The sequence below is a fragment of the Xiphophorus couchianus genome, chromosome 21 (genome assembly GCF_001444195.1).
Source record: "Xiphophorus couchianus chromosome 21, X_couchianus-1.0, whole genome shotgun sequence".
Classification (NCBI taxonomy): Eukaryota; Metazoa; Chordata; class Actinopteri; order Cyprinodontiformes; family Poeciliidae; genus Xiphophorus; species Xiphophorus couchianus.
In genome coordinates this window covers 2,553,053-2,565,602 of record NC_040248.1, presented here as the reverse complement: position 1 = coordinate 2,565,602, position 12,550 = coordinate 2,553,053, and the positions used below count along the sequence as shown (strand labels likewise).

Sequence of the window (12,550 nt, the reverse complement as noted above, 5' to 3'; positions counted from 1 at the left end):
CCAAAGAGTGAGAGAGAAATGAGAAATTTATTATCAGATTTATTATTTATTACTGATATTTATTGTTATTGATTTATTGTCCAGCCTTAAACATGCTAAGAACAAACAGGATTAGACAAAGAAGAAGTCATAAAGAAACAAAAATGAACTATAATGAAAAACCCGAAACTATCATAACCCTGAGTACCACCTAGAGCTTCTTTCCTCTCATTCCTCCGTCCCATCCTCGTCTGATTTTTCACCCCATCCCTCCCCTCTCTCTGTAATTTCACCTCTGCCCTGCTGTCAGTCCCACTCCCCTCCCTCCGCTCCATCTACTTTCTCCTCCTCTCCTCTTTTCGCTGCTCGTGGTGGGAGATTGGTGGATTACGCCGGAGTAGGGGGAGAGGTTGTCGCGCTGATTGTAAAAGAGAGGGACAATAGGTCCTTTAGTCTGATTGGGTCCCCAGGTTGGCAACACCCGAGATGAGAGTGCACAGGAAGCCGCTATAGAGGCAGCATGAGAAAATGCACGTTTATTTATATGTAGATGGAGAAGAGGGGAAACTTTACCGAGAGGCTAACAAGGGAGAGCACGCATTCAAGGTGACTTTAAGAGAAATTTCATACCTTTAAGAAAAACTTCAGGCAAAGGAAGAGGAAAGAAAAATTAGCAGAGGAGAAGCAGACAAGGCAGAAATAAATTTAAAAAAAGGTAAGGCACTGACTTATTTGAGTTTTGTTTTAATTTTTTTATTTTACACAGATGCTGATGAATTTGCTTTATATGATATTAACTATCTGCAGATAAGAGGTTTGCATGCACTTTGGAAAGTTTGAGGCTTTAATTCTGAACACGTCTGCACTTTTGAGTCTTCAAACAAGCGACGGTATCTGCCTTTTACGGAGCGTCGTTTGGCATTCAGACCTCATTCCTCAGTCTGAGCCAAGGTTCTACTCTCCCAAAATGAGGACTCTCTTTTTTTCCATTTTACTGTCAAACCCATTAAAGTACAGCCTGTCTTGTAAGGAAGAAAATAAGGTACGAGATTGGCATGTGTACCCCCGCCAGAGCGTGGAGACGTTTCTTTGATATTATATCAGGGGAAGGCGGTGAAGACGGGCTTCGGGTTGAGATATCTTCACTGACATTTGCAGCGTCTGACAAAGAGCTTTAAGAGGACATGGACCTTTTTCTTTCTAAGGAGATCCAACGTAATGCTGTTTAATTAGTGACACAGATTGCAAACTTTTCCAGATGACACTTATAAACGGTGACATCACTTCCATGCACCAGTGGCTGGGATGAATGCCAGTTTGTGTGATTTAATTTATACACAAATGATGACAGTTTGTTATTTTTGAACTACAGTGGCTCTCTAAACTCTGGACACTCCTCTTTTAAAGAGAGTTTAATGCAGAAAATAAAACATTGATAAACTTTTCCATCTTTAATATGGATATTTGAACTGCTGAAAAGTAGAAATTGCAACTACCTAGTTACATAAATGAGTGCACAATAAAACTAACGGTCCATTCACACCAGCTCTGTTCAGTCTAATGAATCCAACTCCAGTCCGTTAGTCTAGAAAGTCCGGTTCATTTGGGAAGGTGTGAATGCACAATCACACCAAAAGAAACAAGCTCTGGTCCCCCTAAAAATATTGGTCTCGATTGAGTTGCAGTGATCTCTGGTATGGTTCGAATGGTCTGGAGACCGCTCCAAAAGCAGGAAGTGGACTACAGCGCAGGGCATTGTGGGTAAATACAACCAAAATAAATGCGCTAGTGCTAGCAGGAGAAATAGCTACAACCGCTAAAATATGAATCCACTCCATTTTTATCTACATTTTGTAAAAACAGAAGTTGTGCTCAGTCTTCTTCAGACGTTTTTGTATCGTTTCCTTCAGTGGTTCTTAGTGCAGCGCCCCCACAGGCGAGGAAAAGGAACAGGTTTTTGAATTAGTTTGGCTAATTTGACACCGTGCAGTTTGAAAATGAACCACAGCAGCTGAAAATGTAGCAACTTTGGTCCCTAATCAAACCGACTCTAGTGGACTATCAAGTGGGAAAACATCATAAGACTTCATCAAAACAGATTCTGATTTAATTTTAACTTTTCTAGAGGATTTCATTATCTACAGATGTTCTGATTAATTGATAATAAAGGATTGCACTGCACAAAGGTACCAGTCATGACAAGAGAAAGAGAGAAAGGCAGAGAGAGAGAGATAGCTAGATAAAGGTAGAGATAACTTGAGATTGAGAGAGAGAGATTGATCGCTGGGCAGAGTGAGATAGCTTGAAATAGAGATAGAGATAGAAAAATAGCTTGAGAGAGACAGAGATATATAGAGATAACAAGAGAGAGAGATAGCTTGAAAGACAGAGGTAGACATAGACGGATAGCTTGAGAGACAGATACATAGATAAAGCTTGAGAGAGAGATAGCTAGACAGAGTCAAATCAATATATACAGACAGAGAGATGGAGAGAAATAGAAAGCAAGATAGACAGACAGACATTTCTCCAGTTTCTTGTGTTCCTTTTAGGAGGCTAAACCCAACCAAAAGATTATTCTACAAAGTATTAATTTAAGGTGTGTAGCTTTAAATATCTCACTGAAGTTGAAGGACACTTTCCAGAAACGTTTATCATGGTCTCCCATTTTAGATCGACTGGAAATGTACCCTAAAGAGGAGGGAAAGGAGGAAACAGATGTTTTAAACAGCAACACAGATGTTTAATTGGGCAAAATGTGCATCAGATTTGCGGTTCAGAAACCCAACTGGTGCACAAATATTAGAAAAGGGGTAGATGAGAAGAGGAGGGAGTGCCGAGTAATTAGAAACACCTTGCAGTAAACGAACCACAGGGAGGGGGACGGAGGCTGCGGCGTGCACAGCTGCACGACCCCAAAACCCCGGGAGCTCCCCACAATTAAGAGAGACCGGTTCAAAGCCAGCGCCTCGGTCCTGGGGGGGCAAGGATAAAAAGGCCGACACACAGAGCGAGGCACGTTCTGAACTCTGATTCAGACCAACACAAACAAGCGTGTGATGTTGGGAGAGTCTGGTCAGGATGCTCTCTGCCTTTGAAGGCTGCATTCCCGCCCTGAGAGCCAGATAAGAAACTGGGTCCTTCCTCAAGGCGCCGATGGGATGGACATTTCATTTTAAAAACCACAGAACCTGCATGACTTTACCCAGACTAATCCACAAGCTGTGCTGCTCATTAAAAGCTGGAAAAGCAACTGCACAATCAAACTTTACTTATGTTGCAGTTAGAAAGCTGAAACGCTTCTGCATGGAGAACAAACATTGGACGCAATCATGGAAATAAAAAAACAAACAGGAGTTCACAGCAAAACACAGAATTTCACAAAATTACCTAAAATCCAAACTGCATATTGTGGCCATTTAAGATTTAAGAAATTTCTGACTTTGACAAGTCAACAATCTTTTACTTTCTCCGCTTTAAACCAAGGATTTCCACACTTTTGAGAGCCACTGAAAGTCAGAAATAAAGAACTGTCAACATTTGTATGTCAGTTTTTATCTAGAAAATGTCTTAGGTCAGCCATAGCAAAAAACTCTCTGAAACACCAACGGCTTCACCAAAAAATTAATAAGCAAATCTTAGCGCAAAATTCAGTGACGCAAAGTTCTGAGCCCCGTGCAAAATCAATTGTGGTTAACAAATTGGCCGTGACGTCTCACCCCACCATGAGAGCTTTTATGGACCCGCCCACTTTTTAGGGCCCTTTTCTCCACCCTCTCTTTAAAAGCTGAGGTTAAGTTAAAGTAGACATGGCCGGTGTGAAATCTACACTCCATCACGCTGCAGACTGACCCAAACAGACCTGCGCCACACACAGAGGCTCCTCTAGATCGGCAGATCAAAGTTTGAAGGCTTCATTAAACTTTATGAATCAGTTAATTATTTCACATTTAAACAAACCCAACAAAATTAAATGTGAAAACATATTAAACTTCAAAGATTTCCCCATTAAAATATCAAAAGTTTACCTTATATATTTTTAAAGAAGACTTTATATCTTAACCTTGCTCATCTTTCTGAAACTTAACTACCGGTAGTTTGCTTTCTTATGTTTTTGTTGACATATTTTACATGTTTTAAAAATAAATACAAACAAAACAGAAAAACTGCCAAAGAAACTGACTTAAAGCAAACTCCTATATCTTGCTGAAAGGTTATCAGAGTTAATTTTGTCTCATTTCAAGTGTACTAACATACTTGCACTAGAAACTAGACCAAAAATACTTGGTGAGTTTTTGTGTTTTTACAGTGCAGCATCTGCAAACGCATCTCTACTTCCTTATTTTTATAATTCTGTTGGAAAAACATGAATTATTCAAAACAATCTGAGCTTCTGATCCCTAAGCGGTCGTCGTGGCGACCTCTCACGTTGCCAATGTTTGATTTCTGATCAACCCGAGTTTCATGTGTGCAACCGCAGGGATGGCGCCGGTTTCGGCTCATTATTCCCAACAGGTGGAGCGGGTCACATCCAGCTGAACCGTGCCGCTCGCTCGCCGTTTGTTTTTCTCCCTCAGTAGCAGAGCTCACCTTTCTCCCTGGTGTCGCAGCGGTTTGATGTAGTCTGCTGTTGACAGATCGCAGTTAATGGAGCAGCAGGTGGACTCGGAGTACGATGATACAACAATATGGCCCGTCATTTTCTCACGCCAGCTGCTCCCCCCCTGACAATCACAGCCTCCTCCGCCGTCACTCAAACTCTTCCTCCGTCTCGATAAACACCTCTGCCTTTCAGGGCTTTCTCATATTTCAAAACAAACGCACGACAAATTGGATGGCTCTGCGCCTCCTTTGCCACGGTGGCTTTTCTTACAGCGTTTTCTAGATAACTTGAGATTGGGTTATTTTTTCTTGAGAATGCAGAAGGCAGGAGGGGAAAAACTCCTCTTAGTTGTAAACTTTTTCATATGACCGATTGTCCAGGGATTCCTGCACATGAAGAGGTTCAAGACTTTTCCAGATTCAACTTCCAGAGTTCCCAGTTCCTCATGTTCACTTTAAAAGGAACACTGAAAGGAGTTAAGGAAGGAAGGGAGAAGGAGAGATAAAAGGAAGAGAAGAAAAACAGAGGTAGGACACAAGAAGGAAACAAAATTAAGACTACAAGGAAAGAAGGAGTAAAGGACATGAAAAAGGATGGAAAGACATGAGGGACGGAGGAAAGGAAGGAAGGACTGGAGAAAGGACACAAGGAAGGAAGGACAGAAAGACTGGAGGGCATGAGCAAGAAAGTCATAAGGAGGGAGGAAAGAAGGAAGGACATAAGGAAGAAGGATAAGGAAGTCATGCGGAAGGAAGGGAGGAATAAAGGAACAAAGGAAGGAATGAAGATAGGACAGAAGGGAAGAAGGGAAGAAGGAAGGACATGAAAAAGGATGTCATCAGGAAGGAAGGAGGGAGGAAAGAAGGAAAAAAGAAGGATCAAAGGGATGACATCAACTAGGAAATCATAAGGAAGGAAGTGAAGAATGAAGGAAAGAAGCAAATAAGGAAGTAAGGGGTAATTATATGGAAAGAAAATGTCTATTTCTTGCCGAAAAGTTACTTGAAAGCTAGTTTTGTCTTATTTAAAATGTACTAAGATATTTGCACTACAAACTATACCAAAATTACTTGGTAGAATTTTGTGTTTTTGCAGTGTAATAAGGTAACTACTCATTTATCTCAAGTGATGTCAACTTTAACCAAACTGATGGCGTGTTGCGTGTTTTCCTAGCATCATGCTCCCTTCGTAGGAACCCTATTTATCCCTTCTGTCATCCGTCAGCGGCTTGTGAACCAGCTGCTTCCTTAAACAAGCGAGATACCATCACATTACCAGGAGAAAGGACTGTGAAATGTTTTACTTTGCACGTCGCCTCATTAAGCTTAACAAAACGGAGCAAAACGGCCTGGGTGAAGGTCGTGACCTTTCACTGGGCGTGGCTAGGAGCGGGGACTTCATAATGGAGACCAGGCGGCATGAATGGGCTGAAAACGAAGGGAGCAGCCGGGTCGAGGGTCAGTCGTCCTGCTAAGCTGAGTTTTCTTTAACAAACACACACCAACGCACACACACATTAGCCAGGCGCCCGCTCACAATGCAGCCAAGCCTCCCACCATTCGCTGCCTTTTGTGCCTCTACCACAATGATTAACTGGGTTTGGTGATTCAGAGAGTCTACAGAAGCACAATGCTCTCTTTTACAACACATAATGGAGTCGGTCCATGAGTCAAACAGCCTGCTTTTCATTCCTTTCCTTTGGAGCACCAAACTTTCCGTTCTGCCCCCCACTCGCTGCCTTTTCACGCCCCTTGTTCTGTTTTTTCATTCATCTATTTTTCCTCTCAAATACATTAAATCAAGAAGCAGGCTGCCTTCTTATACATATAAACAAGAAGCATATGGAAATGTACAAAGTCAGGATGCAACCAATCATTTTAGTGTCCGATTAATCGATTATACGGACGATTAATCAATTGTTCTGATGATTAATCAATTAATCACATTTTTTTTAATGGCATATTGCACAGATTTTTCATTTGACCACTTCATAGGGGTTTCTTACAGCTGAGATACAGAGGGAAAATTTGAGAAAAAAGTAGCATTCTTGTAATGAGCAGCGTGCAGCACTGAAGGGAGCTTGTAGAACATGGTGCGAGTGTAGCTGAACAGGAGTGTTGACAGAAACACTGCAATCTCAGAACATCACACCACGGGCCAATTACACGAGGTGTGAAGGAGCGCACCTCTGCCGATGACAGGAAGGGGAGGAAGGAGGAAAGGAGTGTGGCTCCTTGTGAAGACTTACTGTCCAGAGCTGGAGGGAAGTAGCAGCAGCTTGGCGGGATTTCTCCAGCTGTTAATGTACGCGTCATTAAGAATTTGGACAAACTGTTTTAAATTTTGAACAGGAACACTGGGAGGACTCAAAAATTAAGCAAGCAGCCATGTTAGAGTGAAAGGTTTGGTGAAAACAGTCCTGAAGGCCTACTGGAGCCCGTTCCCCCCTGCTGTTCGCGCAAACGTTGACACTCCCGTTGATCAACTCAGATAAAATAAAACCTTCTGATCACAGAATGGACGAAATCTGGTGGCGGTTTTTCTAACGTCAAAGTTTGTTTCATGTTGCCTGGAAAGGTTACCGAGTTCTTACAAGAAAGAAAGAAAGGATGGATGGATGGATGGATGGATGGAAGAACAAACTGACAAATGTGTAAATAGAGGATGGATGGATGAATAAATGAATGGACAGATGGATGAGTGGATAGAAATTCAGATGGATAAATAAATGGGAAGATAAATAAATGACTGAATAGACAAACAGATGGATGAGTAAATAGAGGATGATGGAAAGAAGGATGGATAAATAAATATAATCAATGGATGGATGATAGATGAATAGATGATGGATGATTGAATGAATGAATGGATGGCTGATCGATCAATAGATGAATGTATGTCCTGATATAAACTTGTATTTTTGACGTTTTTCCTTCTCGTACCTGAAGTAGAACTTTGTGAACACCAATCAGCCGGCTCCTGGCTAGCAGCAGGTGAACGCTCTGGACTCTTTGTGTTCTCTCCTCCATTCTGTGTGACTTTACTGGGCTCAACGGGATCCCTTCCTATTCAAACACACACAGGCAACCCAACAAAACCTCAGCAGTGGAGAAGTAATCTTGATGCTGAATAAAAGGACGGCTGCTTTATCCACAGGTTTCCAAATATAAAAATGATAAAGACACTCATCTGTCCTCTCCTTTTCTTTTCTTTTCTCAGAAAGTCTGCTGCAGGAATCAGAAAATAAGAGGAAATAACACGTGAACAGCACAAGTCTGTTCAGCATCGCTGCGTTTCACAATGGGGGTCCAAGTGCATCTTCCAGCCACTGTAGGCAGCTTTTTGCTACCTGTGACCCTTTGCATTTTGACCCTTCTGGCTCAAGGCATCCTGGGTAAATCAGGAGACGAGGAAAATACCAGAAACTCTGCGCTTCTGCAGAGGGTGAAAAGAGGATGGGTGTGGAATCAATTTTTCGTCTTGGAGGAGTACACCGGACTGGAGCCGCTTTACATTGGAAAGGTCGGTGCTGACTGCACACACACACTCACACAGTATATATATATATTTATATATATACATATATGACAACATAAAGGTACAACCTGAGGAAATGCTAGGTGAACAACTTTTCAGTGTGACCTTTTCAGTCAGTGTTGCTGGTGTGAAGACAAGCTCAGTGTAGGAGTAGCTAAGTTTCCAAACTTTCCACCAGAGCAGAGTAACAGATCTTCCAGAGAGCTCAGCAGCCTGAAGGAGGAGGGATGATCAGACGAGAGGCAAAGGGCGGCTTCAAAGGTATAAAAAAAAAAATCCAGATTTAATCCTGAGGTCTTCAGGCCCTCAGCAGTGCTGTCGTTGGAGCTTTGACATACCCCCGACCAAAGAAACAGGCAAATAACATGCTCAAAATAGAAACGGTGAGAGGATTATTGTCTGATCTGGTTTCATTTGACCTGAGATGGGATAAACAGGTAAAACGGGAAGTTTTAGCAGACTGTGTGAAACTTTAGGAAAGACTTACTGGTTGCAATTTAGGGGTTTTCATTATTCATCCCACTTGGAACTGCATTGCTCCGTTCTAACCACATAACGCTGTTACAATCGTGCAACGCTTCGTTATAATCACACAACCCTCTGTTGTAATCATGCAATGTTTCGTCATAATCATGCACCGCTGCTTTCTAACTACATAGCATTCTGTCCTAGCCACGTAGCGCTCCGTTCTGATCACGTAACGCTCCGTTCTAACCACATGACATTTCGTTATCACGTAGCGCTCCATTCCAATCACGCAATGCTTTTTTCTAAACACGCAACGTTTCATTATCACGTAAGATAAACTGACCTAAAGAAATTTAACAATCCGTGTGTTTTTCTCCTTTCCTACATAATATTTTCTATACTCACTTTTACTCTTTTTACATTGAATTGCTTAAAATTTTCAATAATGTTCTAATTAACTGAGAAAGACACATTCTTAAAATAAACTTGGTATTTTAAACTGTACAGCCTTAAAATTCTTTCGCTTTGAAAAAATTTCAACGCTAACACGGCTTTTATATGGGAATGATAGAAACCTGCCAAATTTCTATTCCTGATCAATTTTATTTGAAAATATTTTAGAAAATTATGAATTTTTAAAACCAATGGACAGAAACTCCAATGGTGTTTCACATGGATTGATTTACGTGTTAAATGCTTTTTAATTTAGTCACTTTAACATTTTATTGTTGCATTTGCTATACAGGTAATTTTTTTATCTTGATCTGAGCTTTTTAATTTCACTTACAGTGCTTTACCGAGTAATATTTCATATCTGGATGACAACAGTGGTTCAAACAGATCAGTCACCAACAGAGGGAGTATAAAACATGAAAAATATATGGCATACTCTCATCTTTTAGCATATTTCACCTCGATTCAAAGCTCCTCTGAGCCATTGTTAAAAGCCTTTAGGTTGGGAGATGAAGCAGGTAACTAATACCCTAAGTTTTCAAAGCCCTTGGAGGTAAAAAGGGATTAGTGCAGGTGAAGGAAAAGCTTCGGCCTACGATGCATCAACATAAAGAAGAAGTCTAAAAGCAACAACACTGTTGATTTAAAAATTCTGCCTGAGCCTGATGAGTTTGCAGGTTGGAGTGCAGGTGAGCATGAGGTCCAGAAGCAGAAAGGGAACACTGCATTGTCCGCCGCACGGGAATGATAGGTGTTACAAAGAGAGCTGGTGAAGCATCAGCGGCATAACAACAAGGAGCTGTTTTACAACCCTGTCTGGGTCTCTTCTTTCAGAGGCCACAGATGATGAAAGGCCAGAGCCAGCGTCTTGAAAGCAGTGTGTTTTCAGATAGAGTGCTGAGCATGTGTGCTCGCCTGTTGATTGTATACAGCGCAGATACCAATGGAGGCATTGAATTTCACTCTGCCAACGTGATGGCAGTAAGTACTCGTCATCATACAGAGAGGCCCTCTTAGTACAAAGTAAAGGCTGATTGCACATCAACAGGCTGGCATTTGCACTTAGAGGCCACAAAAGGCTGCTGATTGCGCCGCTGGGTCCATAGCAACAAACAGGGAGCGAGCTGTGATTACAGGTCTGCTGCCTGTTAACAGATTAAAGTTATGCATGTGACCACACATCACCCCTCTGGTCTAGTTAACTCATTTTCATTTCCAAACTGGACATGCACAGGACCTGTCAGTTTTGGATTCAACAGACATGTTGCAGAATGACCTCACACATTCAAAAACTGCTGACAGACGATGACTACCATTGGTTTTAGCTGTCAAGTTGTCAACATAACATCAAATCTTAAATGTACGCATGATAATACAAAAGAAAAATGGATGCAGTGAGTCGATACGAATTCTCAAAACTACGACAACCAGATAAGGTCAGGAAAAAGGTTTTAATCAAAATAGTGAGGGATACGGACGTAGGCCAGTTATGCTAGCTTGACTTTGACAACCTTAACATGTAGATGTGCTGTGCAGTTCAGTTTGACCCACACTGCAACTCCAACAGCTCGGCCGTAGAGCAGGCATTTAAATTTCTAATCTGCTAATCTGATACCACATTGCTAATGTGCTGCTAATTCGCTACCACAGGCACAGCTAATCTAACACAGTGATTAATAATCGCAAAACAAACATCAAACCTGAAAACATAAAACTGTAACGGACTGAATGTTTTGTTCCATGTGTGGGAAATGTTTGCATATTTTTTGGTGTTGCATCCCGATACATTAGTGGCATTGTAGTCAGTCAGTTGCTATGGCAACAAGTGTGAGTATAGCATAACCGACACAGAGAGCGAGAAAAAGTTAGAATACATATGGTTTTGAGTTGTTAAACCGTTTTTCTGCGTTTTTTTCCCTTTCCTGTGGCGAACTGCACTAAATAATACCTACATCTCTGGGTTTTATTTTGTCAAAGGAGTTGTAGTTATGTTCACATGGCACACTTTACAGAAAAATATATTGGAGATACTTCAGAAGAATGAATTTCAAATAGCTTTAATAATGTATTTGCAAGAAAAACAATTATACCAAATGTTTTTTCTTAATCCCATATGGCATGCTAAATGCCTAAAGCATGCCATTATATCACCACCAGCCTAAACTAATGATAACAGGATGGGTCAATGTTTTCCTGTTGTTTACACCAAGTTCTGACTGAGTTGTTGAACTGTTGAAGCTAAAATTGAGACTTATCCCCAATGTTGGGGAGGCTGTGTAAATTGTAGCTGCTTCAAGGCTCAACCTGTTTTGTGTCCAGATGTGTTATTCAGCGCACCTTACAAGTAAGCAAGTGGATGTTTGAGCTCCTTTTTCTACTTTGTCTGCTCATTTGTCCTCTAACATCAACAAGGCCCTTTCAACCACATACCTGCCTCCCACTGGTTATTTTCTCTTTCCTAGCTTTTCTAGGACTACTTTTTGTAAAACAGAGATTTTTTTGTGCTAGAAAATATTAGTAGAGCAGCAGTTTCTGAAACACTCAGACCAGCATGTTAAAAGTCGCTGAAATCCACTTTCTTCCCTGTTCTGGTGCTCACTTTGAACTTCACTAAGTTATCGTCACCACAGCTAGAATCCTGAATGAGTCTAACATCATGTGATTAGAAAATTCAATACTTTCATTAACCAACAAGTGTAGCTGGCTGGTAGGTATATGTATCAAAGAATGAGAGCAAAGAATTTTCTGAATGCATGAAAGTGAAAATGGCTGACAGTGGTGCCTGCTTCCTATCTCTTAAAATTGTTAATGAAGTGTCAGTTCTGGTTTCTGATGAGCAGCTAATTCAATTATACGAGAACTCCAGAAGGAAACAGTTCAATGTCTTTGGTCTGTATTTTTTATGCATTTATATCCCTTAAAAGAACAGTTGGAGGTCATCTGCATATTTGTAAATATTAAATTCAGTCATAAGCAGATGAAATTTAGGCACATATTGTAAGTGTTGATGCATAAATTAGTATAATCAACCAACTTCTTGATTTCTGTTCACACCTGTCATTAATCTGAGTTTATCGCCACCTACTGGTTATTTATAGTTTCTGCTGTCTTGCCTGATCAGAGAATTTTGCTAAACATGAAAACCTTCCATAGCATTGTGATATCTTTACAAACATTCTTTCCAAGTTAGCATTTCTTTACTTGGATGTCAGATTTCATACAACTTTCCCAGAAACTAACTTCATGAAGTTTGAATCTGAATTTATCTACATGCATTCATCCAATCTGCTCCAGCTTTAATTTGAAAGCTTTTATCAGCCAAAACTGATAATGTGCTGATAATATTGTTAAGTCCACATTTCCACAAATAACTGCTGATTATTTTCTGTTTAAATCAGCTCATGTTTATCTCTGCAGGCATTTTTTTCCTCCAATCGGTCTGTTCTTCAGGGATTGAGGAACATGCTAACTTGGACAGAGATCATAAGGCTGATTTGGCCTGGAAAGTGA

General features: G+C 40.8%; 1 protein-coding gene across 2 annotated transcripts in view; it reads left to right on the top strand.

Annotated features, from left to right (window-relative positions):
- LOC114136628 (cadherin-20-like) overlaps window positions 1–12,550 on the top strand; it is a 102,084-nt gene that overhangs the window by 60,446 nt on the left and 29,088 nt on the right. The window contains exons 1-2 of one of the 2 annotated variants that reach the window (XM_028004747.1): window positions 374–694; window positions 7,802–8,104. In XM_028004747.1, the coding sequence (XP_027860548.1) occupies window positions 7,883–8,104 (222 nt within the window). In that variant the 5' untranslated portion in view covers window positions 374–694; window positions 7,802–7,882. Of the gene's footprint in view, window positions 1–373; window positions 695–7,801; window positions 8,105–12,550 lie in introns of those variants that run through there. The other variant, XM_028004746.1, reaches the window with a different exon arrangement.